Source organism: Empidonax traillii, unplaced genomic scaffold, assembly GCF_003031625.1.
Source record: "Empidonax traillii isolate 1590-97213 ecotype Southwest subspecies unplaced genomic scaffold, ASM303162v1 scaffold137:size1056949, whole genome shotgun sequence".
Classification (NCBI taxonomy): Eukaryota; Metazoa; Chordata; class Aves; order Passeriformes; family Tyrannidae; genus Empidonax; species Empidonax traillii.
Genome location: NW_020955330.1, coordinates 958,318 through 976,804, shown reverse-complemented (window position 1 = coordinate 976,804; position 18,487 = coordinate 958,318). Strand labels below are relative to the sequence as shown.

At 32.2% G+C, this 18,487-nt stretch overlaps 1 protein-coding gene across 1 annotated transcript in view; it reads right to left on the bottom strand.

Moving 5' to 3' along the window:
- FSTL5 (follistatin like 5) overlaps window positions 1-18,487 on the bottom strand; it is a gene marked incomplete at its 3' end in the record, with an annotated part of 66,126 nt that overhangs the window by 29,337 nt on the left and 18,302 nt on the right. Inside the window, exon 3 of the mRNA XM_027883915.1 lies at window positions 10,031-10,064. Within this exon, the coding sequence (XP_027739716.1) occupies window positions 10,031-10,064 (34 nt within the window). The remainder of the gene's footprint in view (window positions 1-10,030; window positions 10,065-18,487) is intronic.

The following is an 18,487-nucleotide window of genomic DNA, read 5'->3' as shown; positions in this document are numbered from 1 at the left end:
CTTGATAAACTTTTTTTTTATTATTATTTTTTTAAAATTTTCCTCTATTGTTTCCCGATTATAGCAAAAAGGTTATTTCAGTTCCTTGAAATGATGCCTTCATATTTAATCTTATGTTCAACATAAACCTCAAAATCATTCAATTCCTTCAGCAATAAATTCAGCTCTATATCTTTGTAACTCTACTGGAAACTTCTTGCCAAATCAGTACTCTTTTCTCTTCCCAGGATGCTGAGTTTTTTAATTAATTTATGTGTATTTAAAGAAAAAAATCAAAAAAAATTTTTTTTTTTACATCTCAAATTCATTTTTACATTTCAGCAAACCTTTAAAAAGCTATTTTGAAAAATGAAAAGAATTTTTATTATTAGGAACAAAGCATAGAAAGTTGTATTGATTTGCTAAAGATGTCTGCAACTGGATAATCACTTGAATAGCTTCAATATAAACATAATTTTAATTTGACCCTATAGTATTAAATTTTAAGCTATACTGATTCATTGTTTTTATAGAATTAACACTTTTAATTTAAATAGTTCAGTTGCTTCTACTTCTAATTTTTATCATGTAGGAATATATATGGATAGGTCTATTTTCAATATTTGATGCATTTGATGCAATTAGTTTACAGCTCATTCATCTGAGGAATTAGCTCTTCGTACTTGGGGAGCTACTTTAAATTTAAGGATTAAAACCTGAAAGGAATTTATAAAAGAAATTTAGTTTCTATATTTGTATATTAAAAAGCAGAAAGACATTTGAGTGACTGCAACCTCTGGTTTGGATCCCTTCAGAACAAGGTCTAATAATTACCCACATTTAAACAGCTAGTTAAAATGGATGTATTCATTCCTTGCAAAGTTTCCTTAGAAACACTAGACTTCTAAGCATAATCAAAACAGACAGCTGGATCCACCCTTTATGATAATGTGACATGCAGCTTTATTAATCTGACCTTTGGAACAAATGAGAAATTTTATACTGCCCCACCATAATTGTTAGTGGCAGGCATTTTGGCAGTCTTTAATTTGCACTTCACTGTAATATCTGCTTTCAGTTATGATGTAAACATTAACAGGATGTGACATTGTTAATTGTGTTCTAGTGTCTGAAGCAAGTGGCAAAAGGGTGTGCTCGGAGTAAACTGGAACATGACCTCAATGATAATGAAACACATCAACCCTTGCTATTCAAAGACTAAGACAAAAAATGAATACTGTAATTGTTTCAACTAGCATCTGAATGATAAACAGTGCTGCAATTATTGGGATTGAGGTGGAAGTCGTGTTCAACAGACTCATCTTCAAAATTTATGTAAGTTATGATTGTCCTCTGAGTGGCTTGTGAGAGATATCAGATATGAGAAAATATGTTCTTAATATATAATCAATAGCATTCTGAAAAATTCAAAATTAATGCAAAACGTTATTCTGTTTTAGACAGCATGAGTATAGAAATTTCTCCTGTATAACACAGATGTGTCAGGTTTTGTCTGCATAAGTGTTCTTAAAAGTTTATAGCCTATAAACAGCACAGAAAACCTATATGCAAGCTATGTTGATAGCTATTAATGCTACAAATATACAAGAAAAAGCAGTGCCGTGGTACCTGAGTTAAAAAGACACCTATTTACAAGTATTTTTTTTTTTAAAGAATAAAAATTAAATAGAATGTTTTTCTGAAATAGCAGATCTTTTGCTTCTTAATGTTATGTCTTTCTCATGGATTTTACTTTTTTTCTTTCAGGACAACCCTTCCTCAACTTTAGACACTTCTTTATGAATGGTCTAATTAAACTATTGCTTATATTGGGTTTTAAGTCTATATCTAAAAAAAATGTTTTTAGAGCTTGTAAATATCTCTGTGAATTTTTAAAATGGTCTCTATGTATATCTTTTCAGTGATATAAATATCCTAGCCCCCGTTTTGCTCAGTAACAAGGTATCACGACAGAATATTTTAGATAAGCTTATATTGAGATAATACTCAGATCTACTGATTAAGAAAGGGTTATGCTATAGACAAATAAAAACTAAAAAAAGAAGTCGCTTTCCCAAAAATACTAACATGGATTTTTTTAGCTATTATGTTTTATACTTTACAAATAAAATGTAATTTTCTAGTGTAACAGTACTAGGGTAGTTTCTGACACACACTACTCTTTTCTAAAATCTATTCTGAAAGGAAAACTTCAAGTTGTTAAGATAGGAAGATTATTCTGCTTCAACAGTCTGTTCCACAAAACATGAATTGCACTTTCTCATGTGATTATTTTTGATCATAACAATTGCCTTCTACATGACAACTACTGTGAAATAGCCTGCCCCCCCAGCTATTATATGACAAACTTAACCAAGATACCTGTGGTGCTGATGCAAATCATAGTTTGCTCTTCATTCCGAGAATGAAGGTTCTGCAAAGGAGTAGGGTATGCAGAAGAGAGGTAGGTAACATTTTAAAGCAGATAAACTTCACCTGTTTTACATTTAGATTTCTATTGTTAGTGTAATCAAATGAGTATTCACTACATGTGAGAAACATGACACACATAGCCTAAAGACACTGCACTAATGCATATATAAGCATATTAAAGGATCCAAGTATACTTTCCCATTGTGTTGCTTTGCATTATCTCTCTGAATTTACTGCAGGTCTTCAGCGCTCAAGAGCTAATTCAAATTACTTCACAAAGCCATCTGTGGTTTGCATACCTCTTTTAAGATGAAAGAGGTAAACCAAAGCTAGTACTATTGATATATGACATTAGAAACCTTTTAGCATTAATTTTTAACTTTAAAACCTCGATATTATTAATAATAAAAGAATAGACTAACCTAAAGCCAAGTCATATTCACTAAGTCCTCTCAGCCTACTCCTGAAACAATACAAGAAACTATCTAAAACATTTGCAATATAATGCTCAAGGTTAACAGTAGCTACATGGAAACTTTTAAAAAAATACATAAAAAAAAATCAAACTACTGCTATTCAAAATCTTTTGTGGGTCACACAGTATTAAAAATCAGACTACTAACACATTTATTTTTGAATTTAAATAAAAATTCATCTTCTGAGTTACTTCTTTAAAGCTACATAAGTCTTAATAGGAATGAATATGTATTCCAGACAGTATTTAGCACTACCCTCCCACTGCTGAATGTCTTCTCTGCTGTATCTGTTCAAATGAAGTGTCTGTGCATTACAGAGAGAAACTTCATGAATACTTCCGAATTTATTCTCTCTATTCATGTTTACAACATCCACTTTGAAGCAGATTTAACAATTTAACAGCATGTAACCTAAATTTTAGGAGGACACAGATGAATTTGTAAAAAATACTAGATCCCTTATGTTACCTCTACTATTCTACTACACAGAAAAATAATGATTATATCTCTTTTTAGTATAGATATACCTTTTTTCAGAAGAGTTCTTGCCTGGAATTTTGACATGGGCCATACATATGAGAACAAAAAATAAAGTCAGATGTCCATTTCTCTGCCATGAAGAAAATCCAAAGAAAGAAATTCTTGGTATGTATAATTCCTAAAGCTGCTATAAGTCAAACACATCTCACATGAATCCCATCCTTTTTTGAATGCACCAAAACACAGTTGTAGAACATATTTGCCTTCATATTTTCTCCCTTTTCATTATATATACAATACATATGTAATAAAGATCAATATTTGTCTCTGTAGTGGTAATGAGATTATGTGTGAACCCCTTAAGTAGTTCTAATTAGTGGCAGAAATAATGGACAAGTGAATCTAAGAAAAGTTACAGACATCTCTTGTTATTCCAATTCGTCTTTTGAATATACACAGACAGCTGTGAATTTTTGTGTAATTTACAAAAACCTTTCAGACTCATTCTGGCTCTTTTAGGTTTTAGTTACTATTCCTTTAGTATATATATTTGCTTGTAGCAAAAATTAATTTAGAAACTTTGGAGCCAACCAACCTAAAGCTGGAAATAACTCCTACGCCAAAATGTGGACATAATGTGTAGCATAATACTCAAGAAATTCTATAGGATGCTGTTCTTTCCTTGACACTACCATACCAAAACTGCAGATAATTTTTCACTGTTATGGAACACATATGTGGAGTTTATGGAATGTCTGGAAGCTAAATGCAGCAATTCTGTAAAATATTTGCACCATGTTGTATTCCCTTGATATTACTTGAGCACTTTTAATTACTTTCTTGACTAAGATAAAATATATTTACCTCAAGACAGCAACTGAAGGGTCAAATATATTTGTGTGGTTTACACTGTTTATCTCTATGGCATTACAGTGATAGCAAGTCTGACTATATTACTGTACAAATACTGTGCTGTGTTTACAGATAGATATCAAAACTGGAATACAGTGTCATCCAATAATGCTTTGTTTAAAAGAAATAAGATAACCTTTCACAAAGCTGTAGAGTACCACACAGACCTTGCTCCTAATGTATACTCTCTATGTCTAGGTAATCACATTGTTATCAAAGATATTATCTGGAACTGACATCTGACACTCTGACCCACATACTTTACTTTCTCACAATGAGCTTCAGGTCTGTTCAAATATAATATTGTAAGATTAATTGCTGTATTAAAAATATTTTCCCACATAAGGAAGTTTGTTTCTTTTCAATGCATTTCATAATCTGACTGAATTAAATCAGAAACTAGGGGGCAAAATAAAAGGAATTTTCATAAATGTCACGGCTAAAGCCATTCCAAGATAAGAATAAATTTAAAAAAAAAAAAAAAAAAAAAAAAAAAAAAAAAAAAAAAAAAAAAAAAAAAAAAAAAAAAAAAAAAAAAAAAAAAAAAAAAAAAAAAAAAAACACCAAAAACCCAAAACCCACCAAAATAAACCCTGCAACATTTTGTCTGTAATTCTTTTGTAAGAGCATGAAAAGAAAAAGGAAATGTGAACGGTTCAGATGGAAAACAGAACTGTATTTCTTATGGCTTATAGTATGGCTTATGTCACTTAATTCTGAAGTGACAAAAGAGATTTTGAGTTTTGGTTGACTAGGCTTCAGAGGGGACTGAAACAGCTAAAGGGGATAGCATTTGGCACACTTAATTCAAACAAACCTCATAGCAGCTCCCGAACATTTATTCACTCAGGTAAGTTGGAACATAATGACAAAGAAAAAAACTTCAAAGAACACTGTAGGTCAGAGTGTTTAGTAGCTGCATTTCAGTGAAAACAACATTCTTGAACAAATATTTACTAACTTACCTGCTGTTACACATATTCTCTAAAATACTACATTTTCTTTCTGAAATGTACTGCTCTTGTAGAGATGGGTTATTGCAATGTAACAAAATAAGACATTAATCAATTCAGTCCAGGAGGATTCTAGTTCATATTCTAACAATATGCAATTAATACATGACTAGTGAAATACAAATTTAGAATAATTTAATTTAGCAAACATAATAAGTCACTGGATACATTACAGAAAGTAATAATGTGGGTTTTTTGTCACAGTTAATTGGTTTAAAATGACAAAGGATGTTGATGTCATGTATTCTACATCAGAACGTGCATAGCTTTGTCTGTCATCAAAAATAATAAGATATATTGAAGGATAGATCTGTTTGTTCACCCACTGGCATTTGAGACTATCTCCAGATACAATTTCATTTTTACAAGTTATTGCTTTAATTAAGGCCTTACTGGTTTTGTCCTTTAAATTCTTTCAATATTGAACTATCTTAAGCTTTTCTTACTCCTTCTTGTCTTACATTTATCACTGTATAGAAAAAGATTACACCAATCTGGAATCCCAGACAGGGCCACAAGTGCAGGTATGCTAACTTTTTAAGGAGTAAAAAACAAGATATGCAATAGATGCCCATATGGTTTCCCCTTTAGTTTTGGTAGCTAAAGATTATAAAAGGAACAGATGTTTGTTAATGATATTAGAAAAGTCTGGCAATATGTTCATAATCACAGAGAATTATGTTTTTGAAACTGATCTGTGAGTCAACAATGGTTTTACATTCTGATTACTAAGGTAAGGATAAAATGAGAAGTATTAAGCACAATTAGAAACTCAACTTGTAATTAGTTTTGAGTGTTAGTGCCATTTAAACTCAGATCAATAGTAGCTCACAAATATTTTAGCAGCATACTATACAGTCAGTATCTGAAGTGCACTTAACTAATGTAAAAGTCTTTGAGTTACTATCATTAAAATTATTTGCATGCACATTTTGAAAATGCCATTAAAAGTGCATCTTTTCCAAATCTTAGGTGGAGCACTTTTTATATCTTTCAGTGAGTGTTCTTTATGTTATTGAAATAAATAGCTAATGTTACACAACTTGTGTGCAGTATCATATCATTCTTCAATATCAGCAAAACAATCACGTTACTCTCAGCAGAAAATCAGAATTTGTTTTCTCTGATTTGCTGGGTTTCTTTGGAAATGTATATTACAAACTGCTTATCTATACTGAAATTGACTTCTAAATTCTCAAAAAATAAAAGTATTGTGCTGTAATTCAAACTATGACTGAGTTTAGGAACTGATCATCTGAAATGCTTTTTGCAGCTTGTTGTTTCCTGGGTGCTAATGCTTTTTCTGATCAAAGGAATAGAGATGCCTTTCAAGTTTGGCAAATAGTTGATTTATTTCACTAGTCAACCTTCTGGTACCTCAGAAATAAAAGGTTTTTAGAATAAAATTGTTAGAAAGCATTTCCACTTTAAAGTTCGTAATGTTCTTTACTAAAAGTACATGAATGTCTCCAAAGTCAAGCATAGGCTGTGAAGAAAATTTTTTGCGTTGCTGAAATGTAACACCATTTCTGATCTTTTCAATTCATTACAAAAATATCTATTTTATCTTTCACTATAGGTTTGGAATAAAATGGATTTTTTTTGTCTGAAGGAGCTAACACTGGAAAGGAGAGGTAAGGAAGGTCAAACTGTGATTCCAAGCCAGCAAGTAAAATTCAGCAAAGTTTAGTTAGTGACTATTTGCCTTGGTATTTCTTTCATATTACAGAAGTGTTATGAAACTAATCTCATTTGTGTTTTGCACTGGTGATAATCATTTTCATGCACAAAAAATTCTCAGAAGGAAGTTTACCAACATACACTAAAATTCTAAAATGTTAACATTATTTTACATAAAAGCAGTGTTGCTTTCCTCAAAAAGTATACAAAAAGATCTGTTACCTTTTAAATAAAACAAGAAAAGGAATATCGCAGATCAGAGAGAGATGGGGTTACTGTCAGAACAGGGTATGTTTGAGTACTGGCTTCTCCTCTGGTGTGACTGACTTAGAGGCTGACAGCAGAAGTAACAGATGGGAAAAACAAGCAAGTCAGAAAAATGTCAGGAGAATAAACAAACTCTACAGGAAAATAAGAACATCCTTACTAAAATATGAATAGTAATCAGGTTTTTCTTATAATATAAATAAAGTAAAACGAAAAATTACTGGCATTCAAAATATAAGCTACAGAATGGTCCTTGTTACTAATATGTTGATCCCACTGAAGTCAAAAAGTATTCAACTCCATTATGCTGCAACATCCTCTCCTCTTATAAAAATATAATGTAATGAAATTATTAATAAAAATTAGACACTGAAATACTGACATCAATGGAAGTTACGAGGCACAACGGAGACTCCAGTGTCTCACTAGGTAGGGACGAGCTGTAATTTTCCTCTGAATTAAGAAGACAGAACTTTTTCTGAAAGTGCCAGAGCAGTAAAGGAACCACAGAAAACATTTAGTTCTTCTACCACATAGAGTGGCTGCAATATGCAGAGTGTAAGGAGTACTGTTAGAACCTTGTCCTGAGAATCTGAGGATAATTCAGGTATCTCACAAAAACACATGCAGAGAACAAAACCTTCAGATATTGCTTGTGAAGTGTAGTTGTTCATTGCCAACACAAGAATGTTTATGCTGAAACACATAGTCTTGTTTCACCCACATCAACCAGTATTTTAAGCAGAAAGAGTTTAAAGATGCTACCTACTGTAAGTTACAAGTTAAATAAAAATATATTTTTGAAAATTTGCAGTGACATGGAGAAAGAGCACGTGAACAAAAAAACCCAAAATCATTTAAAGAATAAGAAAAGAGAACACCAAAAAACCTGCAATTGTAAAAGCAGCCAAAAAAAGCATTACAGAATAAAGTATATCTGTATATATAGATATAGACTTATGTTACAAAGCCTACTCCGTGCATGAATAGTCTTCCAGACCACTAAAACCTTCTAAGTTGAATTGCCAGTTTAGGCAGAGACATGCATATCATGCAGGAAGTTTAGTAGGTTGAAAATTTCCACAAGAGATCCTACATATAGAATCACAATAAACTTTGTGCAGTGGTGCACCAATTTCACTGCCTGTTTGGAGACAATGGATATCTTCCTTCAAGTAGAGTTTACTGCTTTCCTTTGGATGTAGTTGTGGGTGATATTTTATAAGCCTTTGAAAATTGTTTCTGTGATTAGCTGACTAGACTAACAGCTAATGAATATGATAGGCACTCCCACCTAGGTCATTAGTTTATTCCTACTTTTACTTATCCCTCACATATGTACCATAATGACTACCTGGCAACAGAATGGGGTGGGGTGGGGGAAAAAGACTGTCAAACATCATAATATAACTGAAATAAATCATGAAAAACAAGAAAGTGGCCCATTTCAGGATCCTTCTCTATAAATAAATGCTTAAAGTTTCTAATTGTGAATACTTAAGTTTAGAGCAAATATCTTACTTCTGTAATCTCATCTGTGTTTTCACAATCTTTTTTATAATTTGTATTAAGTCATAACACATGAAAGATTTTTGAATAATACATCATGGATACAGTCACTACTTGTAGAGATGATTCAACTTTATATTGTATTTCCTAAGAAAAGAAATTTATAAATCACAAATTGGTTGAAGAGGATTTTTTGGTTCAGTTATTTTTCCCATGCAAACTCTTCAAGTGAAGGACCATAGGTCCTGCAGATGATGTAAATTATCATATCATCACGAACAATGTAGTTGTCCTGACACAACTCCAATTAACCATCAGCTTTAGTTTGTCTTTTGATGCTTGTGTCTAGCCTTAGCATGAGGGGATAAAAAGGCAATTGAGATAAATGGGTACTGCGGTACATAAATAACTGAATAAAGAACAGTTAACTCCAGTGATATGGTTACACATGGCTTCCTAAGGCAATACAAAAGATATGGGTTAGTTTGTCACTTAATTCCCTCCTCTCTTTGTAGCATGTAACTGGTGTTCTTTCTCCTACCTTCCCTCTGTTTTCCGTTTTAAAGTATCTCATAACCTACCTCTATAAAGAAGTAAAATATGAAGAGAACAATCTTTGCCACTATTGGCAATTTTGTCTTTCATTGTTTGCTTACCAAAATTTTAACTGAGAGATTTCACTGTTCTGTCTCTTAACAGACTTTATATTAGAAAAACAAGCATGAAATCCATAATTTGGTTTTCTGAAGTCCTAATTTTCTCAAAACAAGGCTGTTTTTTTTAACCCAGATATTCTATTTCACATAGTACTTAGTCACTGGCACTGAGTAAGGTTCAGTGAAAATATTTTGTAAGCAAAAAACACCCACAACTGTCATGTTGCAAGGCAACCTATTAAGGAAATGATTAATTTGTACATAAACTGGAATCACATCCAATTACAGATTTACTGAATGGAAAGGAAGAAGCTAAATTGATGGTACTGATGTTTTATTGAAGTATAATAAGCATCCATAGGCAGGGACAAACTTAGTGAGAAGTTAAGCGTGCAGCTTATCCCACCCAGACTATAGCAGTCAGCCTTGTTCATCTCAGAGTTCTAAAAACAGTAGCTAATACACATACTTTCTACATTTCAACCTATTTCCTGGATATATTTTTGTCATTTCAAATACCAAAATACTCAGCAAACAAACCACCTGGATATTTTTTACCAATAATGAATATTAGATTTGTGATAATTACAAGAATGGCCCCATTTTTAGAATAATTGTCACTTACCTTTATTTCTTGAGCTTTCCTGATTCTTTTCCTGCTGCAATTAAAAGCAGAAAAATATATTATTTGCAGAATCAGTTATCACAAAAATCATAAAATCATAGACATACAGATCCAAATGAGACAGTCTAGTTCATCCTCCTTCCTGCTCAAAGGTGAAATCAGCACACTATTTTTAAACTCCTCCACTGTTTTTCACATATTTGTTTTTTCACAATGACTTTGATTAAGTGCTGGAACACATTATCCAAAGAGGCCACTCAGTCTCTGTCACTTTACCTCTATCGTGAGAGATGCTCAAAGTTCAACTGCACGAGTCCCTGTAAAACTTGGCATAATTTTGAAGAATGAGAATTTATTCAAGGCAATAATCTGTCCCCAAAATTTCAAACCTTGATTTTACACAACATTTGCTCAAAATTATGCTCTTTGTTTTGGGTACTGCAATTTTTCAAATATTTACTGGTTTATAAGTTTATGGCAGTAAAAATAGCATTAGGAATAGGCTAAATGCAAAACTCTTCTAAATTTATTTCCTTTTATAAGATAGATTTTTCTTTTATAATTTTAACAAAAAGAGGAAACTAGATAACTTTTTCCTTTTGTTGCAATTTCTAAGAGATATTTTTAACGTGTTATAACCAATTGATAACAAAGAGAGTGTGTTGATTACCTTTCAGTACAAATTGCAGTGGTTTATTTTATCTATATATACCAAGAATTTGTTTTTACTGTGTTCATAACAGGTTCATTTAGTCTTAAATGCATCCAGACACATAAATTTACAGAAAGAAGTTAATACTTCTATGTCAATAGATATGTCTTTTAATAGTATATCTTTTGATAGTGTTTTGCTCAGTTACTGTTCAAATAATTTCAGAATATGAGCTATCTTTGAGTAACATAAAAAAATATCACCTGAAACTAAATCTGTGAAGTCACATAGCTGGTTAAACTCTACCAAGGAAATTTGAAACTTATTTGAAGAAAAAAGTTGTAATCAATAATGCAAAAGTATTTTCTAATTTACATGAACATAGAAATGTTGAGGTACCATTAACTTAAGCAATGAGACCATCTCATCTACAACTGAACTGTATTTTTTCAACTTTTCACATTTCATGAAATAATATGGGTAATGATGCAATATTTGTATTGTTCCCTGAACTGCAATCTTACAAATCTAAGTCAGTTACTCTTTTCTTTTTTTGTTTGTTTGTTTGTTTGTTTTAAATAACCCTGTCAAAACCTGTACCTATCAGGAAAGAATGTTTTCAAATTTCTCCAAGTCAGGAAGTGAAACAGACTTTAACAAGTCAGTGTAAATGCAGAGGAATCTCATTCATAATAAGCAGTTTGTGCTTATTAAAATACCAACCAGCCAAAGACCACCATTTAGAGTAAAAATGTAACCAAGTTATGTTTGTATTCAGACACTGCAATTTATAGGCTCCACGGACACTGCTGAGTCCCACAAAACTCACTAGTTTTTCCCTTTAATTTGAAATCAGAAGAATGGATTTTTTTTTTCCAACAAAGCTGCAAAGCCTATAATGTCTGCTGCTTCTTCTACAATAAATAGATCCTGAAGACTTATTCCAAGAATTGATTACTAGATCAGAGAACCTTGTGGGAAAGCAATACTAAAAATCAAATATTAGTATCAAAGGAGTAGAGAAATAGTAAAAAGGATGAGAATTAATTTTCAGGGAGAACAGAGTACAGCAAGCTTGGTAAAACTTGGAAAAGAAAGAAAATCACTCAGATGAAATTTTAAAATTTAAAAGAGTGTTTGGTTTTTTTAATGGAATGTGTTAAGGTTTCAGGGAAAGGAGGCATTAGCTGAAAATATCTTTTCAGACCTTATTTTTTCTAATATCTTTATTTTCTAAATTTCAGCTGATGATTTTTGCTTAAGCTTTTCATGGCTTAGTTTTCTCAAAAGACTCAAATTTTAATTTTAAGCTCCATTAAAACTAATAAGGAAAAACTCTTTTACCATATCACAGATAAGCCTTCGTGTGATATTTCTTGGGACAGCAACATGTTTGGTAGCAGCATCCAGACGGAAAGAAACTTCTACAAGCCTCAAGTTATTTCAAAATTAACCTGTGATTAGACTGGGTGTAGCATCTCTCAAGTCAGAAATTAAGTTTCTGCCTAGAGAAGCCCTTCTGTATTAGACTCCTCAACAGAAAACATGACAGTTAAAAAAATGCAGAAAAATTTATACTGAAAGTGCATTAAATAAAAATTCTTCCTCATTATTGAAAGATAAATTATGTGAATTAATTTCTGTAGAAAATACTAAGAAATAATCAATTATGTTATTCAGTAACTGTTATAAGCACCTATAACTTAGGAAAATTAAGTTCAGATTCTCAGGGAAATAGGAACTGCTCATCTTGATGGGAAACACGCAAAAAAATAAACAAACCTCTCAGGGTCTTGGAATGTAAGAGAGGTAAACAAACAATTGTTTATCATGACATTTCTTTCCAACTGCATTTGTGCAGCACACTAGGGTTTTGACACTAGTTGTCCTGAAAATAAAAAAATTCTACCTATACACTATTAGAAAGTATGTAAATATACAAACATCATCGTATGAAGAAAAACATACTAATTCTGTATAAACACTGGTGTGAAGGATTTTACAGACCCACTTTTACACATATTTCTGTTATTTTTCTACTGTACTGCACTATGATACATAAGTAAAATATTTTCACCTAACATGGTAACATAATAGTAAATATCTAAATAAAATTTAAATTAACTACAATACTATATTATAACCTATTGCCAGGAGCCACGTGTAAATAGAACAAATCATCTTTCATTCCAGGATAGTTTTATCAGCTTCAACATAGCAAAATAGTTTTTAATTGAAGTCTCCAACCAAATTAATTGGACAACTTGCATGGCTTTGCGTGGGTTTCTGTTGCATTATATCATATCAGCCTGGTGAAATGTATCAATGCAGAACAAATGAGAACTGTAAAGAAGCCTTTCTTGTATGTCCAACGGACTGAATTTAAAGTAAATTTATCAAAGAACGTGGATGAAAAGGTAGAAAATATCATATCTTCTGAATTTTCTGTTATGTCTATGTATCAAAAAAAGATCATGAGTGGTTGACCACGCAAATTGTTATTGTTACAAATCATAAACTATTTGCAATATATATCAAAAAAGGTTCTGCTTAGAAATTGATTTAAATATTCACAAATGCTTTCCCAAGGTGTAAATGCTCCTTTTCCGATGTTATTTTCTCATTTTGTCTGAACACACATATACTATCCACATCTCTTAAAATATCCTTACACTTTGACATCATCATTGTTCAGAAATTATGTGTTTATTAAATACGGTTGGCATAGTATCAAGTCTTATTTAGAATGGCTTCATATCAGCAATAAGAGGTGTAGAGAATGATGGTCGAGGGGACTCTTGACATACAGTGATTCCCAAGAAGTGCAAACCTATTTATAAGAAAGACCAGAGATGATCTGTAAAGGCAGATGTCATTCTAGGACTAACAAAATACCCTAACCATGCTAGAAACAGTAAAGCTCATTACTTAGTCCCGTTTAAATATGTATCATGTGCACTATGTTTATTTTTCTCTTTTTGAAAGAAAAGTCAATATTTATAAACCAACGGATGTTGCACATAGAAGTATATTCTCTTCCACTTAATTCTATGTTTTTTAAAAGACAAACTACATAGTTGTATTGTATCTAGAACTCACATTTCTCTCTGCCTAAATTATCTGCTGAAGATTTGGATATCTGTCTGCCAGAGCAGGCTACTTATAAAGAAGAGGAACCTTATTTCTTCTTAGCAAAACTCAGGCAAAGTTTCCTATTCCATGCTGGCTCTTTAAAAAGTAGCTGCTGAATTAATGGAATTCTTAAAATAAACAAAGTTCTAATTAGTGTAAAACATATGGTAGATTGTCCTTGATATGTGACAAAAATTTAAATAGTTTGATAAACATAAACCACTAATTACAGAAGCTCTGTTGAAAAAAGGAGTGCAAAGTTATTTGCTTAACATTTTATAATGAAAAATTATCATTAGTCATACCATAAAATGTAGTGAAAATGCAGAAAATTAGTTTTATGTTCATTACCTTCAATGCTAATTCTGTAGTAGGGGTGCATTGTTATTCTATAGTAACTAATAATAATAAGAGCTAGAAAATTAAAGAAATAATTGCTATTAAAGAAAATATTTCATCGAGAGAGATATCAAGATAGTTATTTCTATCATGTTAAACCATATAGAAGCAAGTAGTTGAACAATAATATATTCACCTATATTAACACAACACTTAAATTAGAAGTCTGAATTACACTTGTAGAGAAACTTTTTGTTCATGGGTGAAATAGCAGCATGGTCACAGCCACAGAGTACTGGTGCACATACAGCACAAGGCAATCTGGTAAACTATTCTCAGAACCAATTTGATCAATGCCATTTGGCTGAACATTTGTCTTCAAAGAAATTTCATAGAATCAGACTTCATCAGACTTAGCAACTGCAGTACAATGGCAATTTAAACTAAAAATGTATGAAAAGCAGAGGCAATGACATTTACATTTGTAAAGATGTTATGTTAAGCAGCAGTAAACGAGGCCTTGCTTACTGTGGTAAGGAAGAAAGAATGCACAAGAAGTGAACCATTTTTCTGTTGCCCTTGTCATAACACTATTTACTGCAGAAAGCTTTTTAGTTTAATATTTGCAGTAGGATTCTTGAACTGGTATTTTGCATTCACAGCCCAGTCTTAAAGATTGACACCATTTATAGCAACAAATTCTGAGAAAATGATATGCTACAGGTTGTTCTTGTATTGATTAGGGCATAATATAAGACTGTGTGAAGGAAACAAGATGTAGAGTTAGGTTGCTAGGCAAAAATAAGGAAATATATAAAGCTGTTGAAGTTTTCAGACTTAATAACATTCCCAGGAGTAGTTATTACTAGATATTATAGTCTTAGAATAAGTCTTACAGGCCTCTGGAGAAAATCTGATGCAAAGACTTGAATTCATGAACCCATATGAAAGGAACCCAACAGTATTTGGGAAGCCTAGATAGATACATGAGATTTGTATCACTAAAACCAAAACAAGAACAAAAAAAGCCCAATCCCTGGGGGCGGGGGGAGCTGAAAAATGTGCTGGTTTGATTCTTGTTTTGCTGATTTAGATCCCTGAGGAGCACAAAGAACGATCATGGCAGACTCAGGATGGTGCATATAAAGCAGTTGTTTCTCTTTGCATGCAGCACATGGCAAGCCAAAGTGCAAGCAGAGAAGAAATAAAGATATGAAAAACTTACAAATAATTTTGTCTATGCCTGCATACTTGGAAGGAAAACTCCCTCTAGACCAGGCTTCAAAAAAGTGTGTGCTTCTGTGTGTGGAAAATGGACAGAAAAAGTTCTACACTGAGAGTAACGCACAGGTTTTTTTTTTCTAGGCCTATCTGACATAAAAGCAAATCACCTAGACGGGGCAAGGGCACATATTAGTCTTAAAGGCAGCCTTGGACCATGTAAAGCAGAGCAAACAAAGCCTTTGTCCATAAGATGAAACAATTGTTCTGGGCTAAAGTTACAGTCTAAATCCCAGTGTTCTTTAGTACCAACTGAATGGAAGTAGCTTCCTGCCAATGACACATTAACATTGTTTACACCAAATGTACACACCATGTGTTGTGTTCTACAAAATAACACTTTTTTTTTTTCCAAAATAGGCAGAGAGAGACACATTAATGCATTTTCAAATCAACTATTACTTCTGGTAGGATTGTTCATGATTCATAAGGACACATTTTCGAAAACTGCTGCCTACTGTAAAAAGACCTGTATGGAGCAGGTTGCAGGTAGCTCCCAAGAGAAATAAGCACCCAAGAGTCAGGCGTAAAAACCCTGATAATTGTTGCAGTTGAAAAGAAGCTGAGAATGAGTTTTGGGTTTTATCTTATCTTTAAATTCAAGAATTCTGATTTCACTAAATAATTTCTTTTAAATAGGACTGTAAAGTTTTCTAATTTTTTTTATTATTATTATTATTTCCAATGTAAGACCTCCTCCAAGAAGAACTGTAACAATTCTACAGGCCCAACAAAACAGTAGTCAAAGGCCAGATATGGTTTTTCCTTAATTTTACTGAAGCAGAGAAAGGCCAATTTCCAAAATTTTGCAATTTTTCCATAATGGAAAAAAAAAGAATCTAATACAATCTTCATTCTGACTTTAAGGATGAATTCTTCCATTGGCTGTAACCCATTACAGTAACATTAGGACTTCATTAGGTCAACTGTCCTAGAAAAAATGGCCTCAGTTGAATAGGAAAAAAAAAATAAATCTGTAGAACTGAAGCTTACTCTGGGTAAATTTCTTAGGCAGCTCACTCTTACAGAAATACAGTGTAACTATAGCTTCATTAATATGGTGTCGTCATATTTGTTCTTTGAAGACAGACCAAATACATATAAAATTTATAAGCAGTTTCATAGCACATGACAGAAAAGTTCTGCTAGTTTTATACTGCTGTGTGGTGTTGCTGGTTTTATAACATTTTAATCATTAAAATGCTTAGTGCATGGCTTGAGCAGCAGCAGAAGAGTATACTTTTGCATTAAAACGTACCACTGTGACCAAAACAGTTCATATACTGAAGATTGTATAAGCCAATCTATGTAGACAAATCCAGGCTACAGCTCTTCTTAGCTAAATTGGACAAGCTATGAGTGCTACGTAAATAATGACTTTACAGAAGTAATTACCGCTATTTGTGCATAGTTTGCATTAAACTTTAAATGCTCAGACATTCAGTGTAGAATTACTTTCCCATGCACAGACTGCAAAAGATGTTTTCTTCCAGCCTACCAGGTAAGACATGCAATAACACAGGGCAGTTGATGAGGTGCTGTAGATGAATATACTTACTTCATATAGCTCATAGGGTATTCATATTCAGCATTTATATTCATTTTGAAATTATCTGAGAACGCTCCACGTTTGAGTAGGCAAAGAAGGGGGAAAGAGAGCTCCAAGAGGCAATGATTTAGCATACTGAATTATCACTGGAGATTCTAAGAGATAGTATTTAATGGGTATTCTATTATCTTCTCCCTTATGTGAGCTCCTAAAATTCCAGCTACCCCCACAATTACCGAAAAGTAGTATATTTCCTAACAATATAGTGCTATTTATTTTTTCCGAAAAAAAGAACCTACCCAGTACAGATGGATCTTAGCTGCACAATTCCCAATGACATTAATGGGAGTAATTTGCCTAAAACCCCTATTCGTTTTTCTTTTTAAATTTCAGAGATGGTTTTAAAGTGTAATTTTCCAAAACCCACGTAAATGTGCATTGCATTTTATTATTCAGTCTGTCTGAAGCTCATTCAAGTCTTATTTTTCCTCTTTGCAAATTTTTGTCCAGATAGAAGAAAATCTGCAGGAAGAATGACAGCTGGAGAATATAGGAATGAAAGCATAAATATCAATTACCTTCTTACAATCCAGGAATGCAAGTAATATTTAGTCCGCATTAAGACATAATTATGGGTAAAATTGTAGTCTACCAGTATTGATTAAAACCAATATGCTGAGACATCTCTAGGAATAATAGTTTGTTCCTACCATTCATTTTATAAAGATGAAGATAAGGAAAGATGCAGAGCAAAAGAGAAGTTCATTATATGAATATTAATCAATTGCACCTGCCCTTCTGTAAAGCGTTAAACTCCATATTGGAGAAATACATTCATATAAACCAGAGATTTGATGAAATGTTATATAATATTACCCACTGTGTGACATTTAGGAAACTAGAAACTAAAATTAAGATCATATTTTTTCTACTGAATCTTCAAAAATTCAAGATTAACTTGGTATTTGATTGTTGTATTTCAACTAATTTTTCAAAATGAATTATGAAGTACAGCTATATACACTAAAGATATACTTAAAATTGGTTACAGTTTCCCTACTGTGAACTAAGCAATGTACTGTAAAGCTTTAAGTTATTTTCTCTTGGCATTCATGTTGAAAATAAGTAGTTTTAAAAAAAATGTGCAGAGAGCTGAAATAACAATTCAGTAAATATCTGTCGTCCTAATCTAATGGATAATAGAGCTTTTTTCAATGTTAGTTCCTTCTTTATATATATATAAAGACATCTATTCTTCTTCTATGTCTTAGACTGATACTAGTAGGCACAAATAAAATAGGTTTTGTTATGAATCATAAACTACAAATAATGTCTTGCAAATATTTCCTTGTACCAAACCAATGACCTTCATTGTATTTTTTGTATTCCATCTAATTGTGGAGTATATATCAGGAAGCAGTCACTGGAAAAACAAAAAAAGGTTAATTTTTTTTTCCAATTGCTAACAATTAACCACCAAAAGAAATTACTAGAAAATATAAGG